The sequence below is a fragment of the Zootoca vivipara genome, chromosome 13 (assembly GCF_965207765.1).
Source record: "Zootoca vivipara chromosome 13, rZooViv2.hap1.1, whole genome shotgun sequence".
Classification (NCBI taxonomy): Eukaryota; Metazoa; Chordata; class Lepidosauria; order Squamata; family Lacertidae; genus Zootoca; species Zootoca vivipara.
This window is the reverse complement of record NC_142596.1, coordinates 43,518,801-43,531,526: the sequence shown is the minus strand read 5'-3', so window position 1 is coordinate 43,531,526 and position 12,726 is coordinate 43,518,801. Positions and strand designations below refer to the sequence as shown.

The 12,726-nt window shown below is 40.5% G+C and overlaps 1 protein-coding gene across 3 annotated transcripts in view; it reads left to right on the top strand.

Moving 5' to 3' along the window:
- The window catches only part of EIF2AK1 (eukaryotic translation initiation factor 2 alpha kinase 1), a 29,098-nt gene that overhangs the window by 6,429 nt on the left and 9,943 nt on the right, over window positions 1–12,726 (top strand). For 2 of the 3 annotated variants that reach the window (XR_015946786.1, XM_060282993.2), the window contains exons 4-11: window positions 1,658–1,689; window positions 2,749–2,848; window positions 4,544–4,624; window positions 7,677–7,777; window positions 8,273–8,335; window positions 9,127–9,415; window positions 11,533–11,641; window positions 12,484–12,590. Coding sequence is in view for 2 of the 3 variants with exons in the window: in XM_060282993.2 (XP_060138976.1) it covers window positions 1,658–1,689; window positions 2,749–2,848; window positions 4,544–4,624; window positions 7,677–7,777; window positions 8,273–8,335; window positions 9,127–9,415; window positions 11,533–11,641; window positions 12,484–12,590 (882 nt within the window). In the remaining variant the exon portion in view is untranslated. The remainder of the gene's footprint in view (window positions 1–1,657; window positions 1,690–2,748; window positions 2,849–4,543; window positions 4,625–7,676; window positions 7,778–8,272; window positions 8,336–9,126; window positions 9,416–11,532; window positions 11,642–12,483; window positions 12,591–12,726) is intronic. The other variant, XM_088656671.1, reaches the window with a different exon arrangement.

The following is a 12,726-nucleotide window of genomic DNA, read 5'->3' as shown; positions in this document are numbered from 1 at the left end:
CACAGTTCAGCACAGTTTGTCTGCTTTTATTTTCCCTCTTAGCACATAGCTTTGTATGTTTGCTTCCATCTTTATGGTTCAGAAATCTTTGGAAGTGGAGCTGCAGCTATAGCCATAGTTTTGAGCGTTATGCCAACCCATAGTTTGCAGATCAACCTCAAATCATGGTTTCTGGTTCTGGTTAGCTGACTGATTCCAAACGGCATTTTTAAAATTTAGAAATCATGCCAAACCATAGTTTCTGGTCTAGTATGGACATTTGTTAAAGTACTTGCCAGGAGTTCACAGACTTGGTTAAAGATCTGAGTGACACACTGACATATAAATGTATAAAACAAATAAATACAGTGGTACCTCGCTAGACGAATTTAATTCATTCCACGGGTCTTTTCTTATAACGAAAAATTCGTCTAGCGAATCCCATAGGAATGCATTGAATTTTTTTATTTTTTATTTGCCCATAGGAACACATTAATTGAATTTCAATGCATTCCTATGGGAAACCGTGATTCGCTAGACGAATTTTTCATAAAACGAATTCGTCTAGCGAGGCAACCTCCGCTCGAAAAATACTTTCGTTAAGCGGAAATTTCGTTAAGCAGGGCATTCGTTAAGCGAGGCACCACTGTAGTGGCAGCCAAATGTGTCCCTACACTTCACAGAACGGTCAAAGTCTTTCTTCTAGTGTGGCCATTGCACAACTGTTGGCTCAGGCTGGTGGGAGCTGGAAGACACCAAATTACCAAAAGCTGTCTTAGCGGCCAAATTTCAAGTTAGAAAAGTAAAGAATTTTGCTTTATCTCTGCCAAGAAAGTCTGCAGGAAATCCATAAGAAAGTTAAAGTAAATGAATACATCCTTCATAAAAACTGCTGCAGGAGCCCCTCCTCATTGTCTATGACCAGCTGTCAAGCCCCTCAGCACAGTTAATTAGAAACATCAGGAAGTGTGGTCACACGCAGGTCCTAAACCACTTAAAAGCATAAGTTAGACAATACTTACTTGGGGATGAGATAAGTAAGCAGCATTCTAAGTTCAGCACTTCCAAATGCAGGTGGCACATCCATCTCTCAGATGGTCATCAGGATTTGCAAGCTTGGGTAAAGTGATCTTACATTTGCTGGACAACATTATATGCCCCTCTGGGAGTGTCTTTGCTTTCTCCATTCGAATGGACTGTGAGGGCCTTGGCTGCTGAATAAATGGTGAATTGGATCAATATAAACCATGCATGGACATAGACGGGGGTTTCCCACCTTCTTCTCTGCAGCCCCCTTCATCCCTCTGCTTCCAAGTTTGGGAATAGTGTTTGATGTGCTGTGGGGCCCTGAAGCTGTTAAGAAAAAGAATTGGCAGATACCAGAGGCACCTGCCATGTTTCAGTGGGAATGCCTTCTCCTCATGCTGCTGAATCCAAGCCAGTGTTCACATGACACCCTCTGAGCGATCAAGCAGCACTACATAAATACAATGAAAATAAAGAAATGTAGTTGAAGATTGCTCCTTTCTGCGATCAAGTTGGGTTTCAGTTTAGTTTACAATTTAGTTCTATTAAATGAGGGAAATAATAGTTGCTTTTTGAATATTTTGTAGTAGCTGTCATATTCAGATGCTGGATTTGATTGGTTTCATAAAAATTGTGTTTTTTATTTTTGTAGGAGTTCGGGAAGAGTGATTCTTACACAAACAGGTATGTGTTGAAAGTGCTTCAACAAATGTTTAAAATTGCTTGTTGGGCAATTCTTGTTTTGCTTAACACATTAACTCCAAAGTAAGTCCCACTGAGCCCAGTGGGGCTTACTTCTCAGTAAATGTGTTCATTTCCTCTCTCTGCCCGAGTCCTCAGTATTACAAATATAAAATGTTGGTTATTAGAAGTGTTTTAAAAAAACAAAACAAGAGGAGATTTGATATTGAAAGTGGAAGTTTTAAAAGAATATCTAGAGTTTCCCATGAAACTCTAGGATTGTTGGAACTTTGCTTTTGAGAACCAACTGGAATCATGAAACCATGAAAGCATGGTTTGATCCTCCCCCGTTCTTGCTTACACTGGTATTTTTCATCAAAAATAGGTGGATCATACCATAGTTAGGAAACCTGACCAATCCTGCAGGACTTCCTAATTTTCTGCCCAAGTGTCTACTACAATCAGCCTTCACCCAGCTCAGTGCTCTCCAAATGTTTCAAACTACAACTTCCTCCATCCCTAACCATGCTGGCTGGATCTGATGAGAGGTGTGGTCCACAACATTTGGAGGGAACCAGCTTGGTTAAGGCTGGTCTGACAATTATGACAAATCCTTTCTTTTTTAAAAAAAGAATGTGTATAAAAAGGTGTCTGAGAATAGCAAATTATGTCACTATGGATTTAAGTGATAAAGATTTGTGTTCCTTCAGTGTCACAAAATTTGTCTGGATGGAGAAGGAACCTCCAAATTAATATATAGTAGCACCACTCCATATTTTTGTAGTACCTTTGAGCCAAAACTACATGTCACATGAAGCTGCTTGATATCTACTAACATTTTTTATAAATGAAAAGTAGCCTTGGACAGTGTGACTGAAAGCATGGGAGGACAGGAAGGTCCTTAAACTACTTAAATCCTACCATTTGAATGCTAAAAATGCATGCCCCCCATTGTTTTCCTGCCCATGAAGGAAAGTAATATTGTTGGTGATTCTAATACCTTTTTTATTTGTGATGTATTTTGTTGCTACAACCAGTGATGCCCATCTTTTTAAAAACTAGGGAAAATGAAATTATCTTTGAAGCACAGACTTCTCGCTATATCAATGAATTTGATGAGATTACAAGGCTAGGAAAAGGAGGGTACGGCACTGTGTACAAGGTATTCTTTATTCTTTGTTTTAACAACTTTGTAGTAATGGTTTACGTACATTACTGGGTGAGCTTCCATAATAAGAAATACCCAAAGAGATGGGAGTCCAAGATGGATGGGAGTTTTTTAAAGCAGAGGTTCTCCTGTGTATTAGAGCTTAATTGGACTAAAATACTGGTGCGTGCTAGAAGAGATGAGATCACAAACCAACTGTAAGGACTTTAAGGTTTGAACTCATTTGGTGCAAATGACAGTGGGGGGGAGCCTACAGTTTCTTTATTTAAAGTCATCTTCTCTACAATTATGATTTGGCAACGCTCCTCTGAATGTTAGCTCAATTATATTTGTACAAGCGAGGATGGAAAAAATTGGATTATAAATATGGAATATAACATCAAATGGAACCGTATGTGTAAAAAAAAAGGAAACTTAGAAATGACTTTTCCCCATCCTTTATTATCTACAAAGTGAACTAAATAACACTAAGAGGACTTGGAATTTAATTTAATTGGAAGTATAATTGTTCATATATCTTAAGCTGGAAGGAAGAATGAAAGGAGTCTGTGAGCTGCTAAGGAACTGATAAGGTTCTTTATTGAGTCATCTGCAGTTTGACAGACCACTCTTCTTCTCAGGCTGAGAGGAAAAATTGTGACAAGTTTATTTACTGGGTCAGAGTGACTTTTGCAGCTGTTAAAGTTCTCGGTGCAAAACAATAAAGCACGGGACAGAGCAATGGAGAAATTTCTGGAACAACAATGAGATATAAGCTCCGCCCAAGGCATGATGGATAACAGCAACAATTGGGAGAAAGAAAGAAAGACATAACATCTTACAAGGATAAGAAGAAACACCACGGACAGAATAATTGCCCCACACAGGAAGAACAAGGATATAGTTTGAGTTCCTCACATGCAGTTTTAGAAATCATTTAATGTGTCAACACAAATAGACGTTATTAATATTGCAGTTGTTGTATAAGGGATTATTATTATGACTGGAATATAATTGAAACTAATAAGATTTTGGAACGCAGAAAAAAAGAAAATAACGAAACCATCAAATCAAGCATGCGGGGGACCACTTTAACTAAATTATATAATTCGGTATTGAATGATTGGTATTAATTACTGTATTATAAATCAGTATTGTTATAATGAGGACATTATTGGACTGTAATTGAAAACTAATAAAAATGATTACAAACGAAGTAATAGAAGAAAGGGGAAATCACAAAGGAGGAGTATCCATGAGTAGCAAACAGTCACAGGGTGAAGGTCAGGTAGCTGATAAACCTCTACTCTTGCTGACCCTAGTTTTAAGCTGCAACCACCTGTTAATCTTTCCCTCTGCCTGCTCAATACTATTTTCTTTTTTAAAAAACAAACTTTATTGAACATTTTAAAAGTCATTACCAAGCATAAAGCATTGTATTCCAGGACAAATGCATGTACAGATGTTAAATCTTGTGTGCAGTTGTCCACATGGCGTTAAAACAGACTTGGGAAATCTTTTACATTACAGTTTAAGCTCACATCCACAGGGTATACTTTAATCTAAAGCATTAAGGTAATTTCTCCATAGTGGCTGCTGGGACTGAGACGGAAGGGAGTTTACTGCACAATTGCTAATGTTGTGAGTGACCAGATAAAAGAATGTTGTATGCCAGTTGTTGCTAAACTCTGCTGCTGTATCTGCTTTCAGGTCCGAAACAAGCTAGATGGTCAGTTCTACGCAATTAAGAAAATTCTTATCAAGAAGGCTACCAAAATAGATTGCATGAAGGTATGCACTTATTTTACATCTGTTCGTGTGTTTTGTTTGGCCTGTGGAAATTCATGACTCAGGGTAATTGGTTTCAGATCTGATATTTAATGTTAAAGGAAAGCGATTATACTAGGATAGTGAAAAGAAAAAAATCTGTCGCTGTATGATTCTAAAGATACTGTAATCAGCTACTGTTTATGTAGATAAACAATGGTCCACAAGATACAGAATTTAGCTTATATATATACATATATTTAAATAATTGTAACATCTGGAGGGCCGCAGCTCCCCATCCCTGCTCTAAAAAGAAATGGTATAAGAATGGATCATAGCTGGCCTTCTCAGTGCAGGTTAAATTTAGCCGCTTAGTCCAGTATTCTCTGATTTGACCAGCAGCACTTCTACAGAGCTCAGGCCGAGGTCTTTCCTGTTACTTTCTGCCCAATCCTTAATTGACTTTTGCTAGTATCTGAAAGGCTTAAATAAGAGTACAAAGCCCTCTCCTTGCATAATACTTTGCAGACAACTAATGAAGGATTCAAATAATACTTTGCAGACAACTAATGAAGGATTCAAAGATGGAGAAGCTCTATACAGTCAGCAAAAACAAGACCTGGAGCTGACTGTAACTCAGATCATCAGCTTCTTATAGCAAAATTCCAGCTTAAACTGAAGAAAGTAGGAAAAACCACTGGGCCAGTAAGATACAATCTGAATCAAATCCCTTATGAATATACAGTGGAAGTGAGGAACAGGTTTAAGGATTTAGATTTGGTGGACAGAGTGCCTGAAGAACTATGGATGGAGGCTCGTAACATTATACAGGAGGCAGCAACGAAAACCATCCCAAGGAAAAGGAAATGCAAGAAAGCAAAATGGCTATCCAACGAGGCCTTACAAATAGTGGAGGAGAGGAGGCAAGCAAAATGCAAGGGAGATAGGGAAAGATACAGGAAACTGAATGCAGATTTCCAAAAAACAGCAAGGAGAGACAAGAGGGTCTTCTTAAATGAGCAATGCAAAGAAATAGAGGAAAACAATAGAATGGGGAAAACCAGAGATCTGTTCAAGAAAATTGGAGATATGAAAGGAACATTTCGTACAAAGATTACCATAATCAAGGACAAAAGTGGTAAGGACCTAACAGAAGCAGAAGACATCAAGAAGAGGTGGCAAGAATACACAGAGGAATTATACCAGAAAGATATGGAGGTCTCATACACCCCAGGTAGTGTGGTTGCTGACCTTGAGCCAGACATCTTGGAGAGTGAAGTCAAATGGGCCTTAGAAAGCATTGCTAATAACAAGGCCAGTGGAAGTGATGATATTCCAGCTGAACTATTTAAAATTTTAAAAGATGATGCTGTTAAGGTGCTACACCCAATATGCCAGCAAGTTTGGAAAACTCAGCAATGGCCAGAGGATTGGAGAAGATCAGTCTACATCCCAATTCCAAAGAAGGGCAGTGCCAAAGAATGCTCCAACTACCGCACAATTGCGCTCATTTCACACGCTAGCAAGGTTATGCTTAAAATTCTACAAGGCAGGCTTAGGCAGTATGTGGACCGAGAACTCCCAGAAGTGCAAGCTGGATTTCGAAAGGGCAGAGGAACCAGAGACCAAATAGCAAACATGCGCTGGATTATGGAGAAAGCTAGAGAGTTCCAGAAAAACGTCTACTTCTGCTTCATTGACTATGCAAAAGCCTTTGACTGTGTCGACCACAGCAAACTATGGCAAGTTCTTAAAGAAATGGGAGTGCCTGATCACCTCATCTGTCTCCTGAGAAATCTCTATGTGGGACAAGAAGCTACAGTTAGAACTGGATATGGAACAACTGATTGGTTCAAAATTGGGAAAGGAGTACGACAAGGTTGTATATTGTCTCCCTGCTTATTTAACTTATATGCAGAATTCATCATGCGAAAGGCTGGACTAGATGAATCCCAAGCCGGAATTAAGATTGCCGGAAGAAATATCAACAACCTCAGATATGCAGATGACACAACCTTGATGGCAGAAAGTGAGGAGGAATTAAAGAACCTTTTAATGAGGGTGAAAGAGGAGAGCGCAAAATATGGTCTGAAGCTCAACATCAAAAAAACCAAGATCATGGCCACTGGTCCCATCACCTCCTGGCAAATAGAAGGGGAAGAAATGGAGGCAGTGAGAGATTTTACTTTCTTGGGCTCCTTGATCACTGCAGATGGTGACAGCAGTCACGAAATTAAAAGACGCCTGCTTCTTGGGAGAAAAGCAATGACAAACCTAGACAGCATCTTAAAAAGCAGAGACATCACCTGGCTGACAAAGGTCCGTATAGTTAAAGCTATGGTTTTCCCAGTAGTGATGTATGGAAGTGAGAGCTGGACCATAAAGAAGGCTGATCGTCGAAGAATTGATGCTTTTGAATTATGGTGCTGGAGGAGACTCTTGAGAGTCCCATGGACTGCTAGAAGATCAAACCTATCCATTCTTAAGGAAATCAGCCCTGAGTGCTCCCTGGAAGGACAGATCGTGAAGCTGAGGCTCCAATACTTTGGCCACCTCATGAGAAGAGAAGAATCCTTGGAAAAGACCCTGATGTTGGGAAAGATTGAGGGCACTAGGAGAAGGGGACGACAGAGGACAAGATGGTTGGACAGTGTTCTCGAAGCTACGAACATGAGTTTGACCAAACTGCGGGAGGCAGTGCAAGACAGGAGTGCCTGGCGTGCTATGGTCCATGGGGTCACGAAGAGTCGGACACGACTAAACGACTAAACAACAACAATGAAGGCTGCTAACAGCTGGGTGGTTCAACACAGTGGCTCCCAAACATCTGCCTGGATATGCTGAGGACTGAACCTGGGGCCTTTTGCATGCTAATACAGTGCTGTACCACTGACTTAGAACCCCTTACTACAAGAATAGCACCCTTTGGGGGTTTTTTTGGGGGGGGGTATAAGAATGAAGTGCACCTCCAGTTTTATTTCAGGAAAAGTGTTCCTCAGTTCTCGAAATTCTGGTAAACAATGGCTTACCAATGATAAGAACAGGATGCATTCCCTCTTGTGTTTTTTTTTTGTAGGTGTTGCGGGAAGTTAAAGTGTTGGCTGGGTTGCAACACCCTAATATTGTGGGATATCACACTGCTTGGATGGAGCATGTTCAACCAGCAAGCCCAAAAGGGGAGTACAACATTAGTTTTGTGGCTTCTCTCTGTCGTACATGACACATGGCACATCCTAAACTGGCTGTTGCTGCCCAGAGAAATATTTTGGGATCATAATAAAAAGCTTTCTGAAATGTCCCCAGTCCCTAGTGTGGCATTAAAAAAAAAAGATAGCTCTGGTGCGGGAATGGTTAAAACAAAAGCAATAAATATATTATAGCACAACTCCATGGTATATCAATTTTGGGAAAGCTGTGTGCTGTTCTGGTCACCCCATAAATGATTTGAAGATATAAAAATTGTGTGTGGGGTTGTCTTTTTATAGGTTTTGCATTCATAAATATAGTATCTGATCTTAGTTAATATAATAATTTGTTCTTATTAACTTGAGATTTTAAACCACCTACATGTTTATAAAGGAGACAACTAAAAGGTATAATTTTACTATAATCCAATGGTACAATCAGTCTGTCTTTGTAAAATGCTGTGTTTCTTTTCATCCAACTTGTAGGCGAGACAACTTTGAATTTACCATCCCTCAAAATCAAAATGTCTTCTGGGCAGAGAAGTTCCGAGTATGTATCCTAGTCCTTAGTAAGAACAATCTATTTTGGTCTTTTTCAAATAAAAGCCAAAAATATAGCAGAATGTTGTCTTAACCTATAGCAAGGATCTTTTCTTAAACCACGTAGTATAAAAATATATCTTGACTGTTGCTATTCCTTTTGTCAGATTGAAAAACAATACTGCTTCACCTTGTTTTTGATTGCTGAAAAATGTTTCCATGACTAGTTATTTTTAAACTTGCTGGAGGGGAGAGCAGAGGTTTTCTATTTCATGGTCTCTGTGAAATCCTACATAAGGGTCTGTGCCTATAGAAGCCAATACCACTTCTAGATCCCAGGCATGGAAAAGGCTGCATGTTTGGTAGGCACGAGAGTGACATTTTGCAGCTAGTGATTCCATTCCTACCTGCTGTAGTGCAGCAGCTAACAGCTTGTTCATCCAAACAAAACATTTTAATTTCACATGTTTTATTTATATAAATGTTTGTGCAAGCAGAAGCATGGAAACTCTAGAAGTGGGTCCTGCAGCAGAAGGTTTCAGCGTGGAGTGCTGCTGTTTGCTCCTCCAATCTGCCATACCCTGCTGCACACTACTCCATTCTCCTTCCCACCCCCAACTGTCAGGAGACTTCCTGGAGTAGGGTGGTCTGATGCAGAAGAGAGGTGACAGCAGGCCCTGTTAATTACACTATGTTAACCTTGTTAACCTATGACTCTGGCACATTGTTTGAGGAGCAACAGTAGCAGGTATTTTCTCTTCTGCTCACAGTTCTTTGTCTCTCTCCTTACATTTCTTGCAGAGATCAGTACAGCATTCAAGATATGGAAGACAGCAGTTCCATTGTCTTTGCTGAATCTTCTGGTGGCAGAGACCGTAAAGGAAATAAAATGGATGCATGTGCGCTACCAGTTGAATTTCCTGAGAGCAGCTGCACGAATAACACAGTCGATGGATCAAGAGATAATGAAAATCATCCATCAATTGTATCTCCTTGCAATCATGATAGCCTTGGCAGTGTTAGTACAAATGATTCTTGCGCTGATGAAGAATACTCCCAGAAGGGGATATCTTTGCGGCATCAGTGTCAGGTAAATGCGGGTTTCTCTTAAACATACTTAGTTACCCCTTGACACATGTGGAGAATAATCTTCAGCAACTGTGCAGCATAAATCCAAAACCTAGCTATATTTCTAGAGATGGCTCTGGGAATTGCTTGACTGTTTTTATTTATAATATTTTAAAGCTGCTCTTTCATATAAAATATCGCAAAGTGGTATGCAGCCTTTAAAAAAAGTCCTGCAGTATAAACATCAAACGTGTCAATAGAAGCTGGTTGGCAAGGAATCTCAAGTTCAAAAGATCTGTCTGAATAATACTGTTTTCTGAAGGTGTCTGAAAGTGAGCAGGGATGACTTCTGCCAAACCTCTAACAGCAAGGAGTTCCACAGGATTTGCTGCTGTTGTTGTTATGTAGTCGTTTAGTCATGTCCGACTCTTTGTGACCCCATGGACCAGAGCACGCCAGGCACCCCTGTCTTCCACTGCCTCCCACAGTTTGGTCAAACTCATGTTAGTAGCTTCAAGAACACCTGTCCAACCATCTTGTCCTGTTGTCCCCTTCTCCTAGTGCCCTCAGTCTTTCCCAACAGCAGGGTCTTTTCCAGGGAGTCGAGTCTTCTCATGATGTGGCCAAAGTATTGGAGCCTAAGCTTCAGGATCTGTCCTTCCAGTGAGCACCCAGTGAGCTGATTTCCTTAAGAATTGATAAGTTTGATCTTGGCAGTTCATGGGACTCTCAAGAGTCTCCCCCAGCACCATAATTCAAAAGCATTAATTCTTCGGCGATCAGCCTTCTTTATGGTCCATCTCTCACTTCCATACATCACTACAGGTACTGGGAAAACCATAGCTTTAACTATACAGTATTGACCTTTGTCAGCCAGGTGATGTCCCGGCTTTTTAAGATGCTGTCTAGGTTTGTCGTCACTTTTCTCCCAAGAAGCAGGTGTCTTTTAATTTTGTGACTGCTACCATCTGCAGTGATCATGGAACCCAAGAAAGTAAAATCTCCCACTGCCTCCATTTCTTCCCCTTCTATTTGCCAGGAGGTAATGGGACCAGTGAGCTTAGTTTTTTCAGGTTGACCTTCAGACCATATTTTGCAGTTTCCTCTTTCACCTTCATTAAAAGGTTCTTTAATTCCTCCTCACTTTCTGCCATCAAGGTTGTGTCATCTCCATATCTGAGGTCGTTGATATTTCTTCCGGCAATCTTAATTCTGGTTTGGGATTCATCCAGTCCAGCCTTTCGCATGATGAATTCTGCATATAAGTTAAATAAGCAGGGAGACAATATACAGCCTTGTCATACTCATTTCCCAATTTTGAACCAATCAGTTGTTCCATATCCAGTTCTATCCCACATAGAGATTTCTCAGGAGACAGATGAGGTGATCAGGCACTCCCATCTCTTTAAGAACTTGCCATAGTTTGTTGTGGTCGACACAGTCAAATGCTTTTGCGTAGTCAATGAAACAGAAGTAGATGTTTTTCTGGAACTATCTAGCTTCCTCCATAATCCACACATGTTTGCAATTTGGTCTCTGGTTTCTCTGCCCCTTCGAAATCCAGCTTGCACTTCTGGGAGTTCTCGGTCCACATACTGCTTAAGCCTGCCTTGTAGGACCTGCCAAACCACAGGGACATGTTGCAAGATCAGAAGTGTCCTATTGGAAGACCTGTTATTTATTAAAACGTTTATAGACTGCCTTTTATTATTGAGGTGGCTTACAGGCCTAAATAAACGTTGATATATCTGATTAATTTTGCTTTCCGGTGCTACGATTGGCAGCTTCTTTCTTTAGGCTGCCTCCTTCTTGGTTTACTTTATTCTGTTTGTAAACAAGTCCCATCTGACTTCATTCTTGAATAGGCACATCCTAGTTTTATATTTACTTTTTTTTTAATTCTTTGCTACTCTTGGGAGCAGAAAAGGGGTGGAAATGAATGCACATTTTCACCTAAAATGTAACAGCCCTGGTGCTCCACCACCCCTCAGGATGGAAAGACTGGGGGAAATGGATGGACGAATGAATAAAATCTTATATTTTAAAATGTTTTGAAAGTTGTACATGACCTTTGATAAAGTGGTGTGTGGGTGCATGTGTATGTATAACACACTGCAATGTTTGTATTTTTCTTCCTAGATAGAGTATCACCTAATGCTTCACATACAGATGCAACTGTGTGAAATTTCATTGTGGGACTGGATTGCTGACAGAAACACAGTATGTTTGAAATCAGAGGATGCGTCCAGTAAGTTTTGTTTTTGAAGGCAGAGTGGTGGGGGAGATTAAATGTTAACTTGGTTTCCTGCCTTTAAGATAGACTTAAAATATAAATAAATATTCTTCTCTTGGCAGGTGTAAAAAGTGCTTCTAGTATTTGCCTGTTGTTTTTTAAGCTGATTTCCATAACAATAAAGGCAATGAATCTTAGTCTGCATTTGAAAGCTGCAAATGTTTTCTTCCTTATTTGTAAATCCTAAACCTAAATGCCAACCTAGCAGTTCGAAAGCATGTCAAAAAATGCAAGTAGATAAATAGGAACCGCTACAGCGGGAAGGTAAACGGTGTTTCCATGTGCTGCTCTGGTTTGCCAGAAGCGGCTTTGTCATGCTGGCCACATGACCTGGAAGCTATACGCCGGCTCCCTCGGCCAATAATGCGAGATGAGCGCGCAACCCCAGAGTCGGTCACGACTGGACCTAATGGTCAGGGGTCCCTTTACCTTTAAAGCTAGGTTTACGAAAAGCTATATTCCATGGGCGGGTGCACCTGCTCAACCTGCATGATCCTTCTCTCTGTCCAGCTGGGATGTAGAGAAGAGAATTCTCATGTTTGTACTGCTAAGGTTTTGCCTCATCTGCACACACCACAACCAAAGAAAATCCCCACTGGAAGGAATGGCTTTTCACGTTGCACTCTGGAGTTTTGGAGCTGGCAGCAGAGGGACAGAGAGAGGGGCTTCATCTGCCAGCTCCCAAGACTCAAGCACTATATGAGAGAACTTAGGAGGGCGGAACTTCTTTGTTAAAATAGCTGGATGTATTATACTGTCGTTTATAAAATACTTCACTCCCCACCCCTTTTTTAAAGGTCCTTATCACCATGTAGACAACCAGTGGACGTTAAAAATCTTCCAAGAACTACTTGAAGGCGTCTATTATATCCACAGTATGGGAGTCATGCACAGGGACATTAAAGTAAGTAAAATTCTCACTCGGAGCTTGGAATTGTGGAGGAGGTAGGGATCATCTCTGCAGTTGGGGCACAGTTGGTCTAGTGTCTGGGCCCAATTTTAACCTTTACGCTTGCCATGAGGATAACCAAAATACCAAC